Source organism: Canis aureus, chromosome X (assembly GCF_053574225.1).
Source record: "Canis aureus isolate CA01 chromosome X, VMU_Caureus_v.1.0, whole genome shotgun sequence".
In the NCBI taxonomy this organism is placed as follows: domain Eukaryota; kingdom Metazoa; phylum Chordata; class Mammalia; order Carnivora; family Canidae; genus Canis; species Canis aureus.
The window spans coordinates 59,299,706-59,313,382 of record NC_135649.1 but is presented as its reverse complement, the minus strand read 5'-3'; the positions used below and the strand labels follow the sequence as shown (position 1 = coordinate 59,313,382).

The 13,677-nt window shown below is 33.9% G+C and overlaps 1 protein-coding gene across 5 annotated transcripts in view; it reads right to left on the bottom strand.

Moving 5' to 3' along the window:
• The window catches only part of RPS6KA6 (ribosomal protein S6 kinase A6), a 194,505-nt gene that overhangs the window by 6,659 nt on the left and 174,169 nt on the right, over positions 1-13,677 (bottom strand). For all 5 annotated transcript variants that reach the window (XM_077890401.1, XM_077890400.1, XM_077890399.1 and 2 more), the window contains one exon: positions 70-210. In XM_077890401.1, the coding sequence (XP_077746527.1) occupies positions 70-210 (141 nt within the window). The remainder of the gene's footprint in view (positions 1-69; positions 211-13,677) is intronic.

Here is a 13,677-nt window from a genome sequence, read left to right as displayed (position 1 = left end):
GTTGTCAGTGAATAGTATACAGGCTTTATCAGGAATTCAGGGGGTGCATAAAAGATATGTTTGTTTTACCTTAATGACATGTGACATATCATTTCTATTTGGCTGATCATTCAGCAACTGGTCTCTGTGGGTTATCCATGAGTGTTTTAATACTTGTTCTGTAGTGTAACGCTGATGTGGGTCCATATGTAGCATATGGGACAGCAAATCCTAAATGAAAATGACAATATATATATATATATATATATATATATATGTCAATATATATATGTATATACACACATATGAAATATATAGCAATAAAGGTTTTAGTAAAATACATTATTTCACATTTTCGCAAAATATAAAAGCATCGGTAGCTTTGTGATCTATTTTGTTTGACCTATATGTAGGAAAAACCAAACCTATATACTCTGCACAGTTAACTATCAGAATCTCCAAATAGATTTTTTGACATATGGTAAACCCATATTTATAATTTCTAAATCAGAGGATACCAAATCTGTGCAACTGGAATGTGGTTAATAAGAGAGGAAGAAAATGTAAAGTAGCAGGGGTTATCCTGGAATGTGCTAAATAGTCAAGAGGAGAAAAGAGGTATAGATTTGTGCTAATAAGCTGGGTCCTAAAGTATAAGGGTATGTGTAGAATCAAACAACATAAAGGGAAGGTCCCATGTTGTTAATACACTCAATAGCTGAGGGTTTAAATATAAGATACTAAAGAGAGGAAAACATAGATTCATGGTTGGCAGATGACTGCTGGCATTCTAGTGGTCAGAGTATCATATGTCTCTCATAGACTATGGATATGCTTACTTTATCTCTATTGCAATAACAAGTCATAAATATAACCTGATAATAAAATACAATTTTAAATATAGACTACCTCTATCAAGCATCTTTTAGAAAAAGGAAAAGTAAAATCTCTTTAACAAGCATCATCTCAAAAAATAGTCATCATTTGTGAATGTTTCATCAATAGCATAAGTAGTGAAACTAAAACCTCTAAGTAGAATCTAAATATCAGAATTTGAAGAATAATGGAAGTATGTGGAAGAATAAAACAACCAATAAAAAAATCTATTGGAAAAAGGACAGATATGCAAAAATGATGGGGAAATAATTTAGAAAATAACATTAAATTACTTCAATAAAACAGACCTAATTGATAGTCATAAAAATAATAAAAATTCAATAGTCAAAGGAATTCTGCCTTTAGCCAACATAGAATACCAGAGACTGGATTCTTCCACCTGTTTGAAACAAACCCCCCCACCCCCCACAAACACAACCATAAAATAGAGGAAACAATAGATTTCCAGAGATCAGATATTAGGCAATGCAAGTGATTCCTAAGAGATGAGAAACAAATAAAGTAAGCCTTATAATTGCCCAAACTTACCACCTTGAGAGTTTTCAGGCTGTTGTGTAGGTAAGGAAACCCAGGAAGAGCCTGGCAGTTTCCTTGAGTGGATGAGACAGAATGGAGAGTCAGGAAAGACCAACCAGACAGAGTTACAAGAGTGACTCCTAGAGTGGTGAGAGGAGCAGAAAAAAAGACTACAGACCTATAGAGGGTCTTCCTCAAATATTCAGAAGATTACTGATAAACTCATATCTGTGGGAAGAACTATTTGAAAGTGTTAGAGAGATATCAGAACTCATGAGGATAGATAATATTGCCTGTTCTCACAAGCCAGACAGGAAAACCTCAAAATTCAATGGAGTATTTGGTAGAGTATTTGGATGCAACCTGCCTAAGTAGTGTGCAGCCCTAAACACTGCTCTGGTCCTGCCTAAGAAATATTAAAAAAAACCCAAATTATCAAATTGTTTCACCTAATTTAATTGTGCCCCAGTATAAAGCTCAAGAATATGTATAAGAATACAAGGGTGTCCAGCGTAAAGTAAGGTAAAATTCACTATATCTGGCTTCTTATAAAAAATTGCCAGAGATACAGAAGAGAGGAAAAATAACATATGAGAAGAAACCAATCAATCAATCAATCAATCAAAATTGGCCTATAATTGATACATACGTTAGAATTAGCAGATAAGGACATTAAAAGAGTCATTATAACTCCATTCCATATGTTAAAAAGTAGAGACATAGAAGATATAAAAAGTCACAAGTCACATTTCTAGAGATAAAAACAAAAATCTGAGACAAAAAATAAAATGAATGAAAATTTGATATGACAGAAAAAAATTGGTAAAGACACAGCAATAGATACTATCAAAAAGGAACATAGTATAAATCAAACAAAAGAACAGAGCATCAGTGAGCTGTGAGACATCAAGCACCATAATACACAAATGCAATTGGTGTCCCAAAAGGAAAGAAAGGAAGAAAAAATATGTGAGGGAATAATGTTACCAAAATTTCCAAATTTTACAGAAACCATAAACTCACAGATCCAAAAAGTTCAATGAAATCCAAATACAAGAAAAACAATATATTAAAGATAACAAACCAAATTTCTTAAAATCCAAGGCAGAGAAAAATTTAGATTTATCCCTGGATTGTAAGGGTGGTTCAATATTTGCAAATCAATCAACATGATATACCACTTTAATAAAAAATGATAAGAACCACATAATCTTTCAATAGATGCGTAAAAAAAACATTTGACAAAGTAGAACATCCATTCATGATAAAAGTCCTCAACAAAATAGGGTTAGACAGAACATACCAAACCTGATAGAGATAATATATGAAAAATGCACAGCTAATATCATTTTCAACGGGGAAAAACTGAAAATCATTACTTTATAGTCAGGAACAAGATAGGGGTGTCTACTCTCTCTATGTTATATTTAGCACGTTACTGAAGTCCTGGCCATGGGAATCAGAAAACAAAATGAAATACAAAGCATCTAAATCTGCAAGGAAGAAGTCAGACTTCCACTATTTGCTGATGACATGATACTCTATATGGAAAATCTAAAATTTAAAAATTGCCAGAACTGATATATGAATTTAGTAAATCACAGGATACAAATTTAATACAAATAAATCTGTTCCTTTTCTGTACACCAATAATGAAAAAATAGAGGTAGAAATCAAGGAATCAATTTTATTTACAATTGCACCAAAGCCATTAAGATACCTAGGAATAAACCTAACCAAAGAAGTGAAAGATCTGTACTCAACAACTCTGAAAACTATGAAACACTGATGAAAAAAATTGAAGATGACACTAAGAGATGGAAAAACATTCCTTGCTAGTGGATTGAAAGAATAAATATTTTTTAAAATGTTCATACTACCCAAAGAAATCTACATATTCACTACAATCCCTATCAAAATACCATCAGCAATTTTCACTGAGCTAGAACAAACCATCCTAAAATTTGTATGGAACAAAAAAAAAAATCCTGAATAGCCAAAGCAACCTTGAAAAAGTGAAGCAAAGCTGAAGGCATCACAGTTGTGGACTTCAATATATTATACTGCTACAGTGAGCAAGACAGTATGGTACTGGCAAAACAAAACAAAACAAAACAAAGCAAAGCAAAACAAAACAAAACAAAACAAAACAAAACAATCCAGACACATAGATTAATGGAACAGAATAGAAAACCCAGAAATGAACCCATAGCTATACGGAGAAAAGGACAATTTCTTCAACAAATGGTGTTGGGAAAACTGGACAGTGACAATGAGAAGAGGGAAACCGGAGTACTTTCTTCTACCATACACAAAAACAAATTCAAAATGAAAGAAAGACCTAAATGTGAGGCAGGAAACCATCAAAATCCTAGAGGAGAGCACAGGCAGAAACCTCTTTGACATCAGCCATTGAAACTTCTTACTAGATATGTCTCCTGGGGCAAGGGAAACAAAAGCAAAAATAAATTATTGGGACTTTATCAAAATAAAAAGCTTATGCACAGTGAAGTAAATGATCAACAAAACTAAAAGGCATCCCATGGGGTAGGAGAAGATATTTGCAAATGATCTAAGAAACGATTCATATACAAAATATGTAAAACACTTATAAAACTCAATACCCTAAAAGCAAACAATCCAATTAAAAATAGGCAGAAGGCATGACTAGAAATGTTTCCAAAGAAGACATTTAGATGGCCAAGACACATGAAAAAATGCTCAACATCACTGATCATCAGAGAAATACAAATCAAACTACAATGAGATATCACCTCACATCGCTCAGAATGGCTAAAATCACAACATGAGAAACAGGTATTAGTGAGGATGTGGAGAAAGGGGAACTCTCTTACACTATTGAGTATGTAATATAACATTAAGTCTGGATTTGTAACCCCTAAAGTTTTGATTTTTTTTTCTTTCTCAAGGTTTCTTTGGCTATTCAGGGTCTTTTGTGATTCCATACAAATTTTAGGATTGTTTGTTCTAGCTCTATGAAAATTGTTGGTGGTATTTAATAGGGATTATATTGAATGTAGATTGCTTTGGGTAGTATGGACATTTTAATAATATGTATTCTTCCAATCCATGGGCAGGAATGTTTTCCATTTCTTTGTGTCATCTTTAATTTCTTTCATCAGTGTGTCATAGTTTTCAGAGTACAGTGAATATTGAACCATTCATGCAACCCAGGAAAAAAATCCCATTTGGTCATGAGGAGAGGGAGAAGCAGGCTCCCCACCAAGCAGAGAACCTGATGAGGGGCTCAATCCCAGGACCCTAGGATCATGAACTGAGCCAAAGGCTCATGCTTAACCCACTTCCGAGCAGATGCCCTGGAATGACTCTTTTAATGTACTATTGAATTTGATTTGTTGGTAGTTTGTTTAGAGTTTTTGCATCCATTTTCATCTGGAATATTGACTTATAGTTCTCTTTTTTAGTGGAGTGTTTATCTGGTGTTGGTATCAGGGTAATGCTGGCCTCATAGAATGAATGTGGAAGTTTCGGTTCCATTCCTATTTTTTGGAATAGTTGAGAAGAAAAGGTATTTCCTTTTCTTTAAAGGTTTGGTAGAATTCATCTGTGGCGTCCTCTTGTCCTAGACATTTGTTGGGTGATTTTTGATTACTGACTGAATTTCTTTGCTGGTTATTAGTCTCTTCATGTTTTTTTTTCTTCCTGTTTGTTTTGGTAGTTTATGTGTTTCCAGGAATTTATCCATTTCTTCCAGGTTGTCCAATTTTTTGGCATAAATTTTTCATAATATTCTCATATAATTGTATTTCTGTGGTGTTGGTTGTTATTACTCCTCACTCTTTTGTGATTTTATTCATTTTTGCCCTTTCTCTTTTCTTCTTTGGTAAGTCTGGTTAGTTTTTTTTTTCCATTAATTTTTTCAAACAACCAGCTCCTGGTTTCATTAATCTATTCTGTTGTGGGGTTTTTTTGTTTTGTTTTGTTTTTTTGTTTGTTTCTGTATCATTTATTTCAGCTCTATATTGTTTCCTAGCTTCTTCGGGTTTAGGCTTTTTTTGTTTGTTTGTTTCTGTATCATTTACTTTGGCTCTATACTATTTCCTAGCTTCTTCTGGCTTAGGCTTCTTCTTCTTCTTCTTCTTTTTTTTTAGATATTTCTTTTTTCTAGCTCCTTTAGGTGTATTGTTAGGATGCTTATTTTGGATATTTTTTTCTTTTTGATATAGGCCTGTGTTGTTCTATACTTCCTGCTTATAACCACTTTTGCTGCATCCCACATGTTTTCAACTGTTATGTTTCATTTTCATTTGTTTCTGTTTATTTATTTTATTTCCTCTTTGATTTCCAGGTTGACCCACTCATTGTTTAGTAGCATATTGTTTAACTTCCATGTGTTTGTGATCTTTCCAATTTTGTTTCTTGTGGTTGACGTCAAGTTTCATAATGTTGTGGTCTGAAGATATGCATTGTATGATCCAAATCTTTTTGTATTCTTCAAGGCCTGATTTGGATGCAATATATTCTGGAAAATGTCCCATGTACACTTGAAGGGAATGTGTACTCTGCTGCTTTAGGATGAAATGTTCTCAATGTATCTGTTAAGTCCACCAGGTCCAGTGTGTCATTCAAAGCCACTGTTTCTGTCCATTAGATGATCTGTCCTTTACTCTAAGTGGAGTGTTAAAGTCTCCTACTATTGTTATGTTATTGTAAATGAGTTCCTTTTACTTTGTTATCAATTGTTTTATATATTTAAATGTTCCCAAGTTATGGACATAAATATTTACAAGTGTTGGATAGTCTCTTTTATATTTATATAGAGAGTACCCTTCTTTATTTCTTGTTATTCTCTTCGGTTTACATTCTAGTTTGTCTGATATAAGTATTGTTACTCTAGCTTTATTTTGATGTCCATTTGCAAAGATAACTGTTTATCTCCACATTTTCTTTTTTTTTTTTTTTATGATAGTCACACAGAGAGAGAGAAAGAGGCAGAGACACAGGCAGAGGGAGAAGCAGGCTCCATGCACCGGGAGCCCGACGCGGGACTCGATCCTGGGTCTCCAGGACCACGCCCTGAGCCAAAGGCAGGCGCCAAACTGCTGCGCCACCCAGGGATCCCATATCTCCACATTTTCAATCTCCACTTGTCTTTCAGTCTAAAATGAGTCTCTTGTGGGCAGCATGCTGATGGGTCTTATTGTGGGTTTTTCCCCCATTCTGATACCCTATGCCTTTAGTTGGAGTATTTAATCTATTTACATTCAGAGTAATTATTGATATGTATTTAGTGCCATTTTTGTTACTTTTTTGTCATTATTTCTGGATATTTTCTCTGTTCCTGTCTAGGAACAGAGATCTGTTCTGATTATTAATCTGAAATCTGTTCAGATTTTAGTCTAATATCTTCTTTTGCTGCATCTCACAGGTTTGGAATATTATGTTTTCTTTTTCTTTGGTTTGGAGACATATTTTGATTTGCTGTTTTATTTCTTAATTGATTCATTACTTGTGCATTAGTGTGTTAATATTTACATAATAAATATTTAATAATTACATTATAGATTTTCCAGCTTGGTTTTATTTTTGATCATTAGTTCTGTACCCTGTGGTTGGAATAGACTTGGTATAATTTCAGCCTTCTTAAATTTGTAATATTTGCTTTGTCTCTTTTTCTGTGATTTAACTAGGGGATTCTTCTATATTTGAAGAAAATGTATATCCTACTTTTCTTAATAATCTGTTTAATATCTGTTTTCTTAATAATCTGTTCTATTATTAATCTGAAAGGACCAAACACTTTTGGTCTTTTCTTTCCACTCAGAGTCCCCTTTAATATTTCTTGCAGGGCTGGTTTAGTGGTCATAAACTCCTTTCATTTTTGTTTGTCTGAAAAACTTTCTCTATCCTTCTATTCTGACTATTCTTGCCTGCAGATTTCTCCAAATCAGCACACTGAATACATCATGCCACTGTATTCTTGCTTGCCAACTTTCTGTTGAGAGATCTACAGCTAACCTTATGTGTCTTCCTTTGTAAATTAGGGACTTCTGTCTTTTGCTTGTAGGATTTTATTCTTTGTTGCAAATTTTGCAAATTTAACTATGATATGTCTTGGTGACGGCCTACTTTTGTTGATTTGTTGATGAGATTTCTTCATGCCTCCTGGATTTGGATGATTATTTCCATCCCCATATTCGGGAAGTTTTCAGCTATTATTAAATAAATAAAATTTCTGTCCCTTTTTCTCTCTCTTCTTCTTTTAAGACTCCTATAAATACCAGTGTTACTATGTTTGATGGAGTCACTGAGTTCCCTAAGTCCATTTTTGAGCTCCATAATTCTTTGTTCTTTTGTTCAGCTTCATTATGTTCCCTTATTTTATCCTCTCTATCACTTTTTGTTCCTATGCCTCTTCCTTCCTTGTGTTCATTGCATTCAGTCTGTTTCAAATATCATTTATTGTATTTTTCATTTCTGATTTTTTAAATTTCTTTTATCTCTGTGGTAAGGGTCTCCCTGAAGTCTTACATTCTTTTCTCAAACCCAGCAAGCAGCCCTATGATTGTTGCTTTAAATTCTATATCAGGCATAATACTTATACCTGTTTTGCTTAAATATCTGGCTGTGATCTTATTTTGTTGTTTCATTTGAAAAGAATTACTCTGTCTTGGCATTTTGTCTAAATCTGTCTTCTCTGTGTTAGAAGAGCCAGTTATATGTCCTGCTTTTGAGAGTAATGGCTTTATACAGAAAAAATCATATAGTCTCCAGGGTCTGGTGCTTCAGGGAGTGTCGCTGGTGTGTGCTACATACACTCTGCTGCTGTTTTGGCTGCTTTATCCTCTGGGCCAGTCAGCTGCAGAGTCTTTCCTTGCCTGCAGGGGCAGTGTTTGGTACTTGGGCAGAGCTGAACTTTCCTTAATACAAGCATTTATAGAAGAAATTTTAGTCTAATATCTTCTTTTGCTGCATCTCACAGGTTTGGAATATTATGTTTTCTTTTTCTTTGGTTTGGAGACATATTTTGATTTGCTGTTTTATTTCTTAATTGATTCATTACTTGTGCATTAGTGTGTTAATATTTACATAATAAATATTTAATAATTACATTATAGATTTTCCAGCTTGGTTTTATTTTTGATCATTAGTTCTGTACCCTGTGGTTGGAATAGACTTGGTATAATTTCAGCCTTCTTAAATTTGTAATATTTGCTTTGTCTCTTTTTCTGTGATTTAACTAGGGGATTCTTCTATATTTGAAGAAAATGTATATCCTACTTTTCTTAAATGGAATGTTTTATATATATCTTTTAGAACTATCTATTGTGGGACACCTGGGTGGCTCAGTGGTTGAGCGTCTGCCTTTGGCTCAGGGCATGATCCTGGGGTCCTGGGATCGAGTCCTGCATCAGGCTCCTCACAGGGAGCCTGCTTCTCTCTCTGCCTGTGTCTCTGCCTCTCTTTCTGTGTATCTCATGAATAATAATAATAATTATTATTATTTATTTATTTATGATAGTCACAGAGAGTGAGAGAGAGAGAGAGAGAGAGAGAGAGGCAGAGACACAGGCAGAGGGAGAAGCAGGCTCCATGCACCAGGAGCCCGACGTGGGACTCCATCCCGGGTCTCCAGGATCGCGCCCTGGGCCAAAGGCAGGCGCCAAACCGCTGCGCCACCCAGGGATCCCAATAATTATTATTTTTAAAAAGAACCATCTATTGTAAAGTATGTGTCAAGTAAAATATGTTCTTATTGAGGAGTGTCTAGGTGGTTCAGTCAGTTAAGCATCTGCCTTCAACTCAGGTCATGATCCCAGGGTCCTAGGACTGAGCCTGCATCAGGCTCCTTGTGGTGCCCACTACTCCTTCTTTCTCTGCCTGCTGCTCCCGCTGCTTGTGCTCTCTCTCTCTCTCTGTCAAATAAATAAATAAAATCTTAAAAAATGTTCTTGTTGAGAAAAAAACTTCAAGTTAGAGTACTTGTTTAAAAAACAAAGTATATCAGAATGGAAATGGGTTGAGGGTGAGTGAAATAGGTGAAGGGGATTAAAAGTACACTTATCATGATGAGTGTTGAGTAATGATGTACAGAATTGTTGAAGCACTATGTTGTATACCTGAAACTCAGATAACAATGTATATTAACTATCCTGGACTTAAAATTGCTATGCTTGGCTAAAAAGTAAAATAGAACAAAATAAAAATTATTGTACTAGAAGTTCTAGAAGGATTTCAGTATAAGGTTTTAAGTGTTAAACTGCTCTGCAATATAGATTATGCAAAGGTTAAGTTTTGCATACTTAATTTTATATTATATAAAAGAATTTGGTGAACAAGAACACCTTTGCTATTATTATTAAAGGTTTATAGACCTCTCTCTTTCATTCAACTCACATAAGCCAAGCTAATAAAGCCTTTCTTTCTCCAGAGAGTCTTCCCTAACATGTAGTGGAATGAAAAGAGTACTGGACTGAAAATTAATTTCAGGTCTGTCATTCATTAGTGTATGAAAAAGGAAAATATTTATACAATGGACAGAAAAAGCTTACTGTGTAAATTAACAATGGAAGGTATATCTGAAGAAAAGATTAGTTTATGAAAAGGTATTCAATTAAGTATTTATTATGCTAGGTATGTCAGTAAATGTAAAAATGAGTATGACATTTAAATGCTGAGTAGGAAGAATAGCAATGCAAACAAATACATGGCAAAGGAGAATGTTGTAAGTGCTCTAATAAAGTACATACAACATAGTAATGGTAACACAGTAGAGGAAGAGTAGAAGTTGCTTTTTTTATAGGAGGTAGGGAAGAGGTCATAAATAATTATCCCATAGGAGTTTCTACTGGTCAATTCTTCATTGGCCAAGGGTATATGTACTTGAAATTAGTAACACTTTGTTTACTTAAAATATAAAATTCAGATAGAACAATTTTCTAATTAATCAAGTATTATTGTGTTATATGGAGTGACACCATGAGATTTTCATTACTCTTGCCTCTTCTACTTTTGCTTTGTTTACCAGATACTTCTCGTATTCTCTGTTTTACAAAAGGGAAGCAGAAATTCCAATGTTCTCCAAGCCTGCAGTTTGGAGGTGAGGAGTTATCTGAAACTATTGTAGCAATAAAAAACACACAACTATTACCTCTTACTACCACTACCATTTAACTGAATGGACAAAGTTTATGAACTCTGTACTGATAGGAGACAAATAGAATCATCTATATGTTTCTGGTGGTGGTATTCACCAATAGCAAAAGATTATTTAAAAGAGAAAAAAAGTAGCTTGTAATGAACTATAATTAAATAAAGCAACTGTCAAGAGATGATAGTACAGACTCCTGGGTGGCTCAGTTGGTTAGGCATCTGCCTTAGGCTCAGGTTATGATCCTGGCTCCTGAGATTGAGGCCTGAGACAGACTCCCTGCTTAATAGAGAGTCTGCTTTTCCCTCTCCCTTTGTCCCTCATTGCTCATGCTTTCTCTGTCTCTCAAATAAGTATTTTTTAAAGAGATGATAGTAAATGCCACAATTCTCACAACTAAGGGGTGCTAGCTTAAGGAATTATTGGAAACTGAAAAATAGTTTATCTTCATCACTAATTTAAAACAAAACAAAAATTAACATGTACAGGAGATAAGTTTTTTTTAGAGGTTTCCTATAGTTCCTTTGCTCAGCACTTGCCACCACTTGCAGAGGTTTCAGATAGAACTAAAGTCTCTTGACCCATAAAAACGGAATACATGAAAGACTGTGAAATATTTCAACAATAACTCCAAATATATTTTCCTATGTTTATTATTTATTATTCCAGAATATCACACTAAAAGAGGAGGTGAGAATAAAATAAAATTAAACTTTACTATGTATTATTATTTCTTAAGCACTATACAGATTTAAACATAAAAAAACAGGGAAAACTGAAATCTAAGCATAATTGTCATATGAATCTCCATTTCAGCATTACAGTCACCATTGCTAGTTATTTTTTAAAAGAAATGCAAGAGGATCATATGTATAGCTTTAAACATTGGATTTACTCTTTGGGAAAATACATTTTCTGACACACAAACTGATAAGAATATATATATATATATATATGTATATATATATATATATATATATTTCAATCATATATATAAAGTTTCAATCACTTTACAAAAAGAAATATGATAAATTACAAATAAACCAAGCTGTGAAGAAATGGAATTTTGGAGTTGGAAGGAATTTTGGATAATTTAGTTCCCAAATTTTATAGATGAGAAAACTGAGGCAGCTAGTTAGTGGATCAAAAACTAACAGTACTCAGTACTCCTGGTTTCTGATCATGTGTGTTTTTTCTACTATACCACAAAGTAAACCTGTGTTATGGTTAAGCTCCAAACACAATCCCTTCTGTGTTTTTCTAATGATTAGAAGGTAATTACAGGTGATTTATTTACTCTATAATTAGGATATGAGATTTACTCCATAATATACGGATAAACTAGTATTCTTGACAGTTATGTTTTATTAGCATATTTTTAATTGATTATTTTTTATTTAAATTTAATTTAATGTCCTCCTTAGTGCCCATCACCCAGTTACCCCATCTACCTAACCACCTCCCCTTCCACAACCCTTTGTTTGTTTCCCAGAGTTAAATTTGTAATATTTGCTTTGTCTCTTTTTCTGTGATTTAACTAGGGGAGTTAAATCTAGTTAAATCTAGTTAAAACTAGGAGTCTCTCATGGTTCATCTCCCTGTCTAATTTTTCCCACTACGTCCCCTCCTTTCCCTTATAATCCCTTTCATTATTTTACTCATACATGGAATTATTAGCAGATATTAAACACAAGCAATTCCTTCTTCTTAAATGGTTTTCTAACTTCAAATAGCAGCTTAAAAGCTTCAGAGCCCTTATATGCCACATATTGACTACCTTTGGATTTTTGTTTTAAAATTCAAAATTTTTAAATTATAAATGTTAAGAGTTCATAGTCAAGGTTTTATCAATATTATTTTTTTTCTAAAATAAATAAGGCCAGTTACACTGAAACTATACTGTCTACTATGAAAGCCACCAGCCATTGTGGCTATTAAGCCTTTTAAAATGTGGGTAGTCCGGGGATCCCTGGGTGGCTCAGCAGTTTAGCGCCTGCCTTTGGCCCAGGGCGCAATCCTGGAGTCCCGGGATCGAGTCCCACATCGGGCTCCCGGCATGGGGCCTGCTTCTCCCTCCTCCTGTGGCTCTGCCTTTCTCTCTCTCTATGTCTATCATAAATAAATAAATAAATCTTAAAAAAAAATAAATAAAATGTGTGTAGTCCAACTTGTGGTGAGTATAGCATAATTTATAAACTTACTGAATCACTATGCTGTATACCTGAAACCAATGTAACATTGTGTGTCAACTACATGCAAAATAAAAATTAATGAAAAAAATTTAAAGGTTTAAAAAAATTGGGTAGTCCAAATTTATATTGGCTCTAAATATAAACTGTAAACCAGATTCTGAAGATTTAGTATAAAAAAGGATATTAAAATATCCTCCTAATTTTTTATACTGGTTAGATATTGAAATGATATATTAAAGATATACCAGGTTAAATAAAACATATCATTAAAATAATTTCACCTGTTTCTTTTTTGTTTTATAATGTGGCTACCAGAAATTTTTAAATTACATATGTGGCTTGCATTATATCCCTATTGGACAGCCTTAAATTATCAATCAGAAATATCTAGGAGCTACTGAGAAAAAGTTTGTATCTTTTCAAAGAATAAATTAACATTATAAAAACTGCGGGCAGCCCGAGTGGCTCAGCGGTTTGGCATCGCCTTCAGGCCAGGGCCAGAAGCTGGAGGCCCGGGATCAAGTCCCACGTCGGGCTCCCTGCATGGAGCCTGCTTCTCCCTCTGCCTGTGTCTCTGCCTCTCTCTCTCTCTCTCTCTGTGTCTCTCATGAATGAATAAATAAATAAAATCTTAAAAACAACTGCATAATTACTAGTCAACGTGCAAAAGAAGAAATGATATGTAAAATTACACTAAATACATAAATCAGCTTTAGTTGTTAAATATATATTTTTCTCCAGTAGGCTTACATTTTTAGTTTTGGTTAATACTGAAAATGGTTTATACTACTTGAAAACATATAAACTGATATGACAGAAATATGGTCCTCAAGTGTGTCAGAAAAAAAATTCAGCCTTCACCTTGTTCAATCCACATATAAATGTGACTTGACTTAAAAACAAATACTGACATATAACACCATCAGAATCTGTAAATACAGAGTAAGCTGTAACTTAAAG